We start from the raw sequence: 11,613 nt of genomic DNA on the forward strand, positions 1-11,613 counted from the left end.
ACACACACACACACACTGAAGTGTTTTTATATATGAGAAAGCATGTATGTTATACGATTGTGCCACTTGCTGTATAAGATTTAATAATTAGGATTACTGTGTGGTGTTTAACTGTGTCATGACCTATTGTGATGAGCCAGAGCAGGGGGTAGCCGGAGTCCTGACTGGCCTTTGGCCAAGACCTTGGCCGCTACCTGACCCCTGCAGCTGTGTTTGGATGGGTGGGAAAGTTACCCAGCAGCAGGGGGATACTGGTCCCTGTATTAGGGGACCCGAGGACACCCCCAGAGCTCTTTTTCCTCCTGCTGCTGCCTCCTGTCCGTCTCGGTGTTGCTCTGCTGTCTGTGCTTAAGGCTGTACACCCCGGGGTTTTGCTTTGCTTGCTTTCTGCTTTGCAATTTTCTTGCTAAATGTCTGTATGTATTTTTCCTGCTGTTCATATGATTCAGTGTATTAAACTCTGTTCCAAGAATTCTGCTCTTTTCCAGAGCATCTTTTTGAGTGTCTTGATTTTAATTGGATCTAAAGAGGTTGGATCTCCACATCGTTGGTGGGAGAAGGTTATCAGGGTGGCTTCAAAATTTGCGACCACAATATGAGGCCGCGTGGCTGAGAGCGGCCGGCCCGGGTTCGAATCCGACCCGTGGCCGTTTGCCGCACGTCTCCCCCCCGCTCTCTCGTCACTCTACCCTTTCAAATAAAGCTGTACAAAGGCCAAAAAATGATCTCCAGAGACTTTTCTTTAGAGGCAAAAGCAGAAGAAACATTACAGCCTCCTATCAGAGCATGTCAGCGGTTGCACAGTGCGCTCTTTAAACTTACCTTTGTGTCTGTCCATCTTACTACTGTTGGCAATGAAAGACATTTCCTCAGGCCAGCTCATGTCTTTGTTCCTGACTGTGGAGAAACAAAAGACATGTTTGTTCCACTCTGCTGTGCCTGATACAGAACGATCAGCAACTCTGGGGAGAAACAACACCTTCAATAACCAGCTGCTGCTCATCCTGGATCTTCAGGCTTTCCAGTGTGTGATCTTCATCATCCAGAAGTGTGAGGTAGTTCTAGTGAACAACAGGTAAAGGAAACAGGAGAAGATTGGTTGCAGTTCATATGGCTGTTTAATAACTTTTGACTTCTTTCAGCTAACAGCTCTGCTCAGCTTTCTTCTGTGTCAGCTTATTTTAAAAGCAGCTGTAGTCTGGGCCGGGTTAATCTGCAAGAAGGTCCTGGGGGGCAAAACGATCTGCTGGGCCACGACTGCTCCACACTGAACGAATGCACATATAAGTTCAGACTTACCACCACCCCCAACTTTCAGCTACATAATAATGTCTACAGGAAGCATCTAGCACTCTGCTTTGTAGCAGCAGTGCTTCCTGCAGGAGATTCAAGCTTTCTTCAATAGAAATGGGATTTAGGGAACAACACAAGGCTTTTAAAAGCAGTGGATTTCTCCCTGTTAAACATACTTTCATGCAGTTGGATGTGCGCTTTGGGATTCTGAAAGTGTTCTGACACTGGGAATACATTTTCCTTTAAAATGCATTCAGTGTGCTGCAGAAAACTCTAATAAAGGCTCGTATGGCCTTCATAAACAATAATCTCTCCAGCACTCTCATCTGAAGCTCTGTCCTACGAAACGCTTTCTTCTCTGTTTTCCTTTTAAGCATCTCATCAGCTTCATGACAGTAAAGCTCCTGCAAACATCTGGGCCTGTTGTGTTTCTGGTTGTTCTCTACTTTCTCTGGAAACCAAAGCAGACATTGGCTAACATATATCTGATATCTCATCAGAGCCCAAAAATATAACAACAGTGTGTGTGTGTCTCAAAGTCCAGGGTTAAATAGCGGGGATCGCTGTGAGAGATTTGATCCTCACCTCACTGTTGTAGAGCCAGAGCCTCATGTCCTCCTCCTTGATGCGGAGCCTTTGCGACAGGTACAGGTGGATGTCCTTAATGGTGCCCATGCGGCTGAAGCAGCCCGTGTAGGCCAGCATCCTCTTCAGAGGAGCGTTGGGGGATGGCACGTTACCTGCTCGAAGAAAGCAACAGTGACATACCCCAGCCACGCTCGGATGCAATTATTCATTCACACGAATGTCTGTTCCCATTGGCTCTCACATAATCACTGTTCATCTGTTCACAGGTTGGCAGACCCAAACAGCTGATCGGTACCAACAGCAGCATGTTGCTGACTGAGGATTAGTTGTAAGAAAGCAGCAAGAAAAGGGCAATCAGTGCAGGTTTGATTGGTCAATCAACTTAGTGAATTTAGAGGACTGTGTGGATTAAATCAAACACAAACCAGGCAACATTAGTCCTGTTACAATCGAGATTGATTGGAGGGTTTTTCATGTGCACAGCTTTGTAATTAAGCATCCTATAAACTTGGTGTGATGCTTCACTGCCGCCTACAGCTGTCAGGATGACATTCTGTGGAATATGAGGTATAAATGAGATCTGCAGTATATCAGATACTCGACTCCATGCCTAACAAAGGTCTGAATGCCCAGCAATGACAGCGGCTGCTCAGATAGCGTGAGTCACGATGGAAGCTAAAACTCAGCGGGCTCTGTGAAACCTGTAACCAGAAACTCGATCTGTTGACTTGATTAGTGCCGGCAAGCTCGGGGTGAGCGCCGAGCATCTCCAATCTGATTACAGCTCGAGTGACTACGCACGCCTACGCATTTCGCCTCGTCATCTCGCCGCAGTGGGACATCTTTTGTTTACAGGTGTCCGTTTATACACTATGCAAGAGAGAATGAACCGCTGAGCTGAAAATCAGGCATCGCTTACTGTGTGAGTGGGTGGGTCTATAAATAGAGTCAACTGGGAGCGTTTTACCTCATATGGCTGAGCAGCCATCTACCTACAGCTCACTCACACCTGCTGGAAAAGACTCCAAGAATCTGGAGAAAGAAACTACTGACAAAGCTAAAAATCTATATTGGGCTGCAAGCTGCCACTGCCATGTGTTCATGTCACCCAGTAATTAGAAATGAAGGTTGAAGTTCTATCAAACAAAGAAGAATCAGGAAATGAACATCCAGGCCCAGTAAGGCTGCTGGCTTTATGGTTTTAAGAAGGCACAGAAACTGCTTTGTGGACCAATGAAGAGAGGGGCCACTGACGGTCTAGGGTGCATCAGAGCCCTTCCAGCACAGGTTTCACATCTGGAAAGACAGCATCAGTGCAGAAAGTTACAGTGAAGTTAGAACCTGCAAGTGCACTGGAACAATGCACGCTGCATGTATTACCACAGCGTGGCTTCATACTAGTCGGGGCAGTCCAGACCTTTGACCGACTAAAAACACTGAAGACCCCACAGGAGCAGGCGGAGTCGTCTCGGACAAGAACGAAAGCATCACTGCTGTCCTCAGGCCTGTTTACAGGTGCTGTTCAGACAGGAAGCTGCGTAGCTGTGAACTCGCTGCAGTCTCCGTGTTTTAAACGTGTTCAAAATGAGCTCATAGTTTTCTTAGTTTAAACATCTGACGTTGTCCACGACACGGATCTGTGAGAAAATCATTGGGTTTTTTAGAATTGGGGACGTAACCATAGCAACAGGTTTTCTGCTGACAGGAAGCACATTTCTTTATGTGGTGATGGATAACGTTTAGAAGCAGCTGCTGCTCCCTGTTTGGGGTTTTCCTGAAGTTTCCTCATTTTGGAAATTGTTCTGAAAAGCAGGGAGACCGAGGCGACTGTGACTACGCCGCTCACTGCTCCGCCTGCTAAATAACACTACGACGAGCTGTGTAGATGAAAATAAAATGGTTTGATTATTCCAGTGTTAGACTGATCAGCATTTCTCCTTCGTGTGCCGTGGGTTCACTCCAGAGAATCGCCTGGGTTGGATCAGTCAACTTAAAGAAGATTAACGGAGAGGAGGCGGGGGATGCGGGGTTGCTGAATGAAGCACTGTTCGACGGCTTGCTCTGGTCTTGCTGCAGGCTTACGTTACCTCTTGTGGGGGGTAAATTCGGTGGGAACATTCGCAGGCTGGTCATACCCATATTGACCCAGATGTTGGACTGGGGGGAGCGCGTGGCCGGCTGCTGGCGAAGGAAGAGGAGGTAGCGGGGGAAGAGTTCCAGCTCCGGCTGGCCTGTCTTGCTTTCCAAGATTACCTGCAGGGGAAGGAATTTCAAAGGCCCATGAAACATTCTTGTACTAATAATCAACATAAAACACAAGAGACATGCAGCACATCTGAATATAAACCTTTTTTCTGCACTCTCAACTTTAATCTGCACTTAAATCTGAAACCATGTGACTTCTACGCAGCTAAAGTGGAGTACAACAAATGCACGTAATACTAGTAAAGTAGGATATTTACTGAGAGAACATGTGCTTACTGTCTGCATGTTGCTGAAGTTCAACAGATGACCTTATGTACAATATAAAGCCCCTGAGGAAACTGTTGTTGTGATTTGGAGCTTTATAAATAAAGCTGAATTTGACAGCAGTGTGGTAACCCGTGGAAACGTCATCAGTGCTAATGACTGTCACAGTCGTGGTTCTCTGTGCATGCTTGGATAAAAGCGAGGGAGTACAAAAACACACATGTGCTGTATTCATTTTTATTGAATTTGTATAGAAAGCAGCTACTTTTGAACTTCCAGTTTTGCCTACACACTCATTTGTTTGCTCATGGATGACCTGCTCCAGCCCAGCAGCTGACTGATTATTCCCAGGTACTGCATCACAGTGAAAGTGAACTTCATTAGCTTGTGAGTGGTTTGCTGTGTTCACTCACCGGTCGCGGCAGGCTGAGGTTGGCACCGTACCAGTGGTAGAGCGCCCGCCACACAGGCTCTGGCACCGTCTCAAAGTCTCTACGAGGCAGCAGCTGCAGGGAGCGTTTTAGCCTGCCGCCCTCCATAGTTAACGTGGGCGCCTGCACAGGACACGGGACACACATCAGCATTCGAATAAGGGCACAAAGACGCTGGTCTGTCTCTCTGAATTATAAAAAGAGACAGCACCCTGATGCTACACACGAGCAGAAATGCTGCGATGATTACAGAAAGATAAGACAAAAGGAAAGAGAGGTGCCATCTGGCCCCGCGGAGCCTTTGCCAGCAGATGAGGAGCGACTCCAAAACAAGCCGAGAAAGAATCTGGTCATACGGTTTGGGTTTGTTTACACGTGCTAAAGATTGCAGACGCCCTCATTGTCAAAAGCCAGGACCACATCTGTCTGTTAGACGCACAGCTTTGTAAAACATGATGCATGAGCACCACCCAGAATGCAAATCAGGAGGGAGCGCAACGCTGCTGGAATGAGCGGCTTCTCTGAGCTCGTGTGTCAAACATACGCTCCAGCTGAGCTGTGAACGTGATACGGGACGCGCGCTATGCCTGAAAAGCTGCGACCTTATTACAGCCATACTGAGTTAGTCCTTGCCTTCATGGGGTCAGTGGTGACCAGAGGCTGGTTGTCGATGGCTCCGGGTCTTTGTGCTGCCAGCTGGGAGGGGAGGTGGCCGTTGGCTCCAGAAAAACACTGATTGTTGTTGTCTGAGACGTTGTGCTGACGTGCGAAACAGCTCTCTGTGGCTGAGGCTACCTGTGGGCTCAGTGCTGCTGAGACAGAGAGGGAGCAGAGCAAATACATAGTACAAAAATAACACCCACCATTTCCATTTTGATCTACAATCCGTTTCTATAAAGAGATGTGCGGACTGACCAGTTTCTGTAGCCTCTGAGGCACTGGACACGGCATCGGGTGACCTCTCCTCGGTGGGGCTGACGTGGCCGGACGTGGCCGGTCCTCCCAGGCTTTCAGGGAGGGCAGGCTCGACGGTGGCCGTGGCCATTGGAGTTCTGAGTGAGCTCAGGATGGACGGCTGTTCCACCACGATGCCCTTATGCTCCTGAGGGGAAGACGACACAATTGGCAGGATTGTTTACCGTGAGAGCCGCTATCACGTTTTATCTTACTGGCTGATGGTCACTGCTTCTGTCCCAGTGAAGTTACAGCACAAGATGCAACGATGAGTCTGACACACTGACTGGAAGTGCATGAATGGAAACAGAAACTGTCGCAGATGTTTTTAAGTGGGGGAAATATAAATACATATACCACTGCTAAATCGCACACACCCGAGACATATATAAATAATAACAGGACAGCTGTCACGCATGTAATGGCCTGTAGCTAAGCTTTGTAGTGATGTATGAAAGTGAATGAGAGGTGAAGGTGAAAACAGGGCACTCGACTTTAAAAGGCCCCGAATAAACAAATGCATGGAGTAACGAGATTGTGACCGGTTCCTGTTTCTGTGCAGAAAAGGCGACTCAAAGAGTGTCCGCTGAATATTCGATCCTGTGCTGTTCACCGCACAGCATCACGGGACGCTGCCTAACATATGTTAACCACAGTGCTGTCAGCTATTAGCAGCTATATTTAAAGCTTTCCTCATAATGACAATGTTTGACAACCTCCCCGTACCCTTAATGACAAGTTGTGACATCTTGGTACATATCAGAGGTGGTTTGACGACCATCAGAACAGGTTCCAGGTGTTAGACAGAGATCAGACTCATTTCTAACGCGCGCTCAATCATTTTGCTCCCGACGCCAGAAACCTGCTCAGCTCAGAAAACAGAACAGACGTCTGAGGGGAAAGAGCTCAATAAAAACTCCCGTTAATGCACTACTTACATATTTAACGTAGTCTTTCCACTGCTGCCACCACAGCATCGAGATGAGGAACCAGTTCTGGCCTTGCTGCAGCCCATGTCTGCTCTCCCTCTCTAACCAACCCCTACACACACACACAAAGGAGAAAATCACAAATCGGACCTTTCAACCAAACAATGACTGGACAGGTGGCGAGGACAGGTACGTACCTGATGATTTGCCCCTCCTCCTCTGGAGTAGCAGGCCTGAGCCCCAGGACTATGTGGCACACCTGAACCGAGATAAAGATGAAAATACACGAGGATAACCAATAAATACTCAACCAACGTGAACACGGTGTGAGTTTTAAGACCGTAGCATCTGGGTGCTGACCTGAAAAAGCAGGTTCAGGAACTCGTTGGCCAAAGCGCTCTTTACACTCCAGATCTGGTAGTCCTCGAGGGTCAGGTGACCCAGCTGGTGGAGAGTGAAATAGAACCAAGGCGAACATAATCAGGCACGCAACTCTGAAAATAAACACTGCTGTGACGCCTTCGAATAGCTGTGGGTACGATAAGGTGGCTGAGGACTGCGAGGTTATTGTCAGTGAGCAGCCAACACTCACACGGCTGCGTGAAAAGTGTTTGCTTTTTCTGAACGAGAGCAATGATTTCTTTAAAGCTGCAGACGCTTTAAAAGCCTTAAAAATGTATCATGAATACTAATGAGCATTTATGTATTTAGAGGTTTTGCACAGGACTGTGTTCCAGCGACGATAACATGGAGCTGTCTTACCTTAGTTGTGTCGTGCATCTTTAGGATGTCTTCTACTATGTCTGACACACTACTCTGCAGCTCCTGCAACAGCAACACAATAGATCAGCATGCAGCAAAACACAGTAAGCGCCTCGTCTTAACCTCCTCCACATCTGCAGCAGGCCATCACTGAGCTCCCGGACAGTCTGACGCGCAACCTGCTGACACTCGATGCTCTGATGTCTCAGACTTGGGTTTAGGTTGGGTGAGCATGGGAGCAGTGGACGGCACCACTTCGTTCATCCTTTGGTACCTGACTGCGCGTTTGCACCACGTGAGGCCGGGCATTGTCGTGCACCAGTAAGAACCCACTACACCAGAGCAGGGTCTGACAGTGGGTCAGTGGAGTTCACGCTGGTACCTGATGGCAGCCAGGGTGCCGTTAACTAGCCTGTAGAGGTCTGTATGTCCCTCTGTGGATATGCCCCCCTACTGAACAAGCTTACATGCAACAATGTTCCCCATGACTCATTCAGACCCTTTTACATCTGTCACATGTGCTCAGGGTGAACCTGCTCTCATCTGTGAAAAACAGAAGGTGCCAGTGATGGACAGTGGTGGACCAGTGGAGGATGATGGGCTCTCAGGCCACCGTCATGAAGTCTGGTTGTTTGGTCAGAGACATTCACACCAGTGCTGGAGGTCATTTTGTAGCTCTGGCGGTGCTTATCCTGTTCCTCTGTGCACAAAGGAGCAGATACCGGTCCTGCTGACGGTTAAGGACCTTCTGGAGTCGTGTCCAGCTCTCCTAGAGTAACTGTTGGTCTCCTGGAATCTCCTTCATGTTCTTCAGACTGTGCTGAAGCAAACAGCAATCCTTCTGGCAATGGCAAAATATTGATGTGCCATCCTGGAGGAGTTGAACTACCTGTGCAACCTCTGCAGGGTCCAGGTATCGCCTAATGCTACCAGTAACGCCCCTAGCCAAATGCAAAACTAGTGAAAAAAAAAACACACGAGGAGGGAGAAATATCGATGCTGATAGTGGAAAAGTTCAGAAAGAGAACAAATTTACAGATTTACATTCTATTTATGCTGAATGTGCATATTTGCATACGTCTCTTAAACAGATCAGAAAATATTTTGTTATCAGAAAAAGAAAAACCTCTCTCACGCACAAAAGCCTGACTGCTATAATTACCTTCCACAGTTAAAAGAACAGAGCACAGGTCTGTGCATGAGTCCGGTTCCAGTAGGCATAAACATGAAAGTTCACCCTTGATCGCTCTGGAGGGTTGTGTGCGTGTGTGTGACACTGTGAGTTTACTTACAGGGAGTAAGTCTGTCCGATTGTCCTTCCACACCTCCAGCAAGGCCACCACCATTTCATGAAGCTCATCTCGAGACAGAACGCCATCACGGTCCACATCAAACACTTTAAAGCAAACTGGAAGTGAAAGAGACCAAAAAGACGTTTATGATGTTGATGAAGCACCACGCCGATGCATCGTGCCGTTCAGTGTACGAGCAGGAAATCCGACACGCTGCCACTGCTGCCAGTGCAAATGTAATTTCAAGCACCAGTGGAAGTCCTGATGAGAGCGGTCCATGACTGTACCGACCGATCGGGACTTTCTTTAAGGAAAAAAAAGACATTTAAACCCTGGATATCAGCTTCAACTGAGAAACGGGCTTGTTATGGGCAGCGGTGGGACTTGTGTGGGGTGTCTGTGTGGATCTGAATCCACAGCGAGCCTTACATTTCTGTCTCTCAGCAACAGGCCCCCTGCAGCATGCGGAGAGCCCACAAGAGATCTCTTTAAAGTCGATGTGATTGTCCCGATTTTCATCGAAGGCGTGAAACAAGCCTAAAAAACAAGATCAACAACACATAACATTAGGCACGCTTAAAGCAGGTCGTGTTCTCTGCTGAGGTCGCGTATTCAAAGCGAGAACGCCACTTTGGTCTCGTTTCTTCATCATTATTGCAAAGCTATGCAGATATGACACTGAGTAAGTATCGTCTTACCTTCACTCAGTGACGCATGAATAGGAGGAGAGACGAGAGGAACGAAGGTTTCCAAGTCAAAGCGGCCGGTCCTGGACTGAGCTTTCAGCAACCAGTAGCGCTTCTCCAAGTCTATAATGTCAGACTCCTCCACTGCAGGAGACGCACAGAGACAGGCAGTCAGATATTTGTCACTGAAGGATCGTACTGCAGGCGAATGTTGCACAGTGACATTTGATTGAGCAGTTTCTTCCAAGAATTAGGAACAGCAAATCAGAAAGTTTTTATGAGACAGGTTTAAAGCCTGTTTGGACTTTCTAAAGTCAACGCATTCATCCAGAGACTGCCAACATATACATAAAGTGAAAACGAGACAAATGCAGAAGAACAAAATAAACCAAAAAACAAAAACGATATTTCTTCCTGAGACTGGCTCCAGGACGTCCGGTGTGCAACACCACCGGCTGGGCTCCATCCACCGTTTCTGGGGTGTTGGTGTTTCTGCATCACTAAATGGAAGCACGGGACAGATGAGGTGCTGTGGTACAGAACAGCCAAGAGCACGAGAGCCAAACGTCGTGTTCTGTTAGTCTGTTGCTGGGAGCTCATAAACAGGTGTGTTAGTCTGTACACTGCTGCTCACAGTTGATTAAATCAGCATGCCAAACAAGCTAGCTAGTATCAGCTGATAACTTCACTCCACCCCCTTTTGCTCAAGGTCACTTCGTAATGTCGCGTTGGAAGCTGACGGAGCCGTCTGTGTTTTGATTTCAAACAATATTATCCTGGTTACAGTAACAAAACTATGGAACAGCTGCCGCGCGGCTACACGGTTACTGTCTGCGGCACTGAGCCACAGAGCCAAAACGAATGTGTGCAATTTAAAATGGAACAACAAAGAAACAGTTGAAACACAACGCAGATCTGAATTTGACCTGATTTCTGTAAATGACCAATCCAGCACCGTTGATGTGAGAATGGAAAGATAAAAGCAAACTGTATTTTAGATCGTCCAGGTGAAAGCCGTTTGCAAACATGCACTGCAGACCTGAACGTCTTTACACGTGAGGCGCATCAGCATGTCTAATGCAGGCAGATCAGCTGTTAATGCAGCCCAGCGTACATGAAGCATCTGCGTTAATCGTTATCTTTTTCTTTACAGGTTATTAAGCTTAATCGGATATTTTTACTTAAGATGTGTCGGCTAAAACTTCTAAACTTCAAACCTTCTTCTTGCATCTTCATTACTGATGCACATTTTTCTCACGTCATGCAGCTCTAACTGAATTTTATTACTGTACAAACCATGCAAATGGAGAAAAATAACAGTGTACTGAATCATAAATATGGTGCTTGAGGGCAAAGAGGAAAGAAAACACGGGAGCATGCGATCCATAAGGGATGCTGCTGACAGGTGAGGGAAGAACTTCTGTGGGAGTATGGAGGAGCAACACGACACGAGCGCACTCAGATACTTTATCGTACATCAGCAGAAGAAAGGATCTCCTGGGGAGAACCAGGCTGTCTCCACTGCCTCAGCAGAGCTCGGTCATTATCCTCCACTGAGAAACAGTCGGCCAGCTTCTCCTAGCAGCTCGTTTGGTTACGTCCCCGTCTACGTTCACATCTTCTCCATGAGAACAGTCTAAAAGGATGAAGGTCGTTCTGTTTCCTTTCTGATTTCTTTAAACGGTTTAAATAACTAATACAGAATGAAAGCATTGCAACTGCTGCAAACAAAACAGTGACAAAAAAGTGTGTGAGAAGACACGCTGAACACTAGTTCAGTATTTAAAGCGCTGTGTGTGTTTATGGCTTTAAGCAGGTTGCTCAGTGAGACTGAGAAAGAACCAATAAATTGATAATATTGAGCCTATTTCATGTCAGCAATGAAAGCCGGCTAAAACGACGACTTTGTGGTGTCACAACTCTCACTGATTATAACAGAGCGTTTGTTAATGTTTAAAGACAGGTCAGGATGTTGTTCTTTCAGGTGTAGCCCAGGTGACGTTTAACCATCGAACGGAAGAAATACAAAAATGTATTCAAACGTGTCATCGGAAATTTCATACAAGTCCACAAGTACAAATTTAGGATCATATAAACTAATTATTGCTAATTAAGCAATTACACACACACACACACACACACACACACACACACACACACACACACACACACACACATACGGATCAGACCGATATAGCACATGAAGCTC

The 11,613-nt window shown here is 46.9% G+C and overlaps 1 protein-coding gene across 2 annotated transcripts in view; it reads right to left on the minus strand.

The window, feature by feature from the left end:
• usp32 (ubiquitin specific peptidase 32) overlaps positions 1-11,613 on the minus strand; it is a 63,083-nt gene that overhangs the window by 16,992 nt on the left and 34,478 nt on the right. Inside the window, exons 6-19 of one of the 2 annotated variants that reach the window (XM_013915683.1) lie at positions 9,417-9,548; positions 9,148-9,255; positions 8,719-8,834; positions 7,427-7,489; positions 7,025-7,108; positions 6,862-6,923; positions 6,674-6,776; positions 5,697-5,883; positions 5,415-5,590; positions 4,764-4,904; positions 3,969-4,134; positions 1,879-2,033; positions 980-1,061; positions 823-897 (exon numbers count right to left, since the gene is read on the minus strand). In XM_013915683.1, coding sequence (XP_013771137.1) covers positions 823-897; positions 980-1,061; positions 1,879-2,033; positions 3,969-4,134; positions 4,764-4,904; positions 5,415-5,590; positions 5,697-5,883; positions 6,674-6,776; positions 6,862-6,923; positions 7,025-7,108; positions 7,427-7,489; positions 8,719-8,834; positions 9,148-9,255; positions 9,417-9,548 — 1,650 coding nt within the window. Of the gene's footprint in view, positions 1-822; positions 898-979; positions 1,062-1,878; positions 2,034-3,968; positions 4,135-4,763; positions 4,905-5,414; positions 5,594-5,696; positions 5,884-6,673; positions 6,777-6,861; positions 6,924-7,024; positions 7,109-7,426; positions 7,490-8,718; positions 8,835-9,147; positions 9,256-9,416; positions 9,549-11,613 lie in introns of both variants that reach the window. The other variant, XM_013915682.1, reaches the window with a different exon arrangement.

Source organism: Pundamilia nyererei, unplaced genomic scaffold (assembly GCF_000239375.1).
Source record: "Pundamilia nyererei isolate P.nyererei 1_Seehausen unplaced genomic scaffold, PunNye1.0 scaffold00347, whole genome shotgun sequence".
NCBI classification, from domain to species: domain Eukaryota; kingdom Metazoa; phylum Chordata; class Actinopteri; order Cichliformes; family Cichlidae; genus Pundamilia; species Pundamilia nyererei.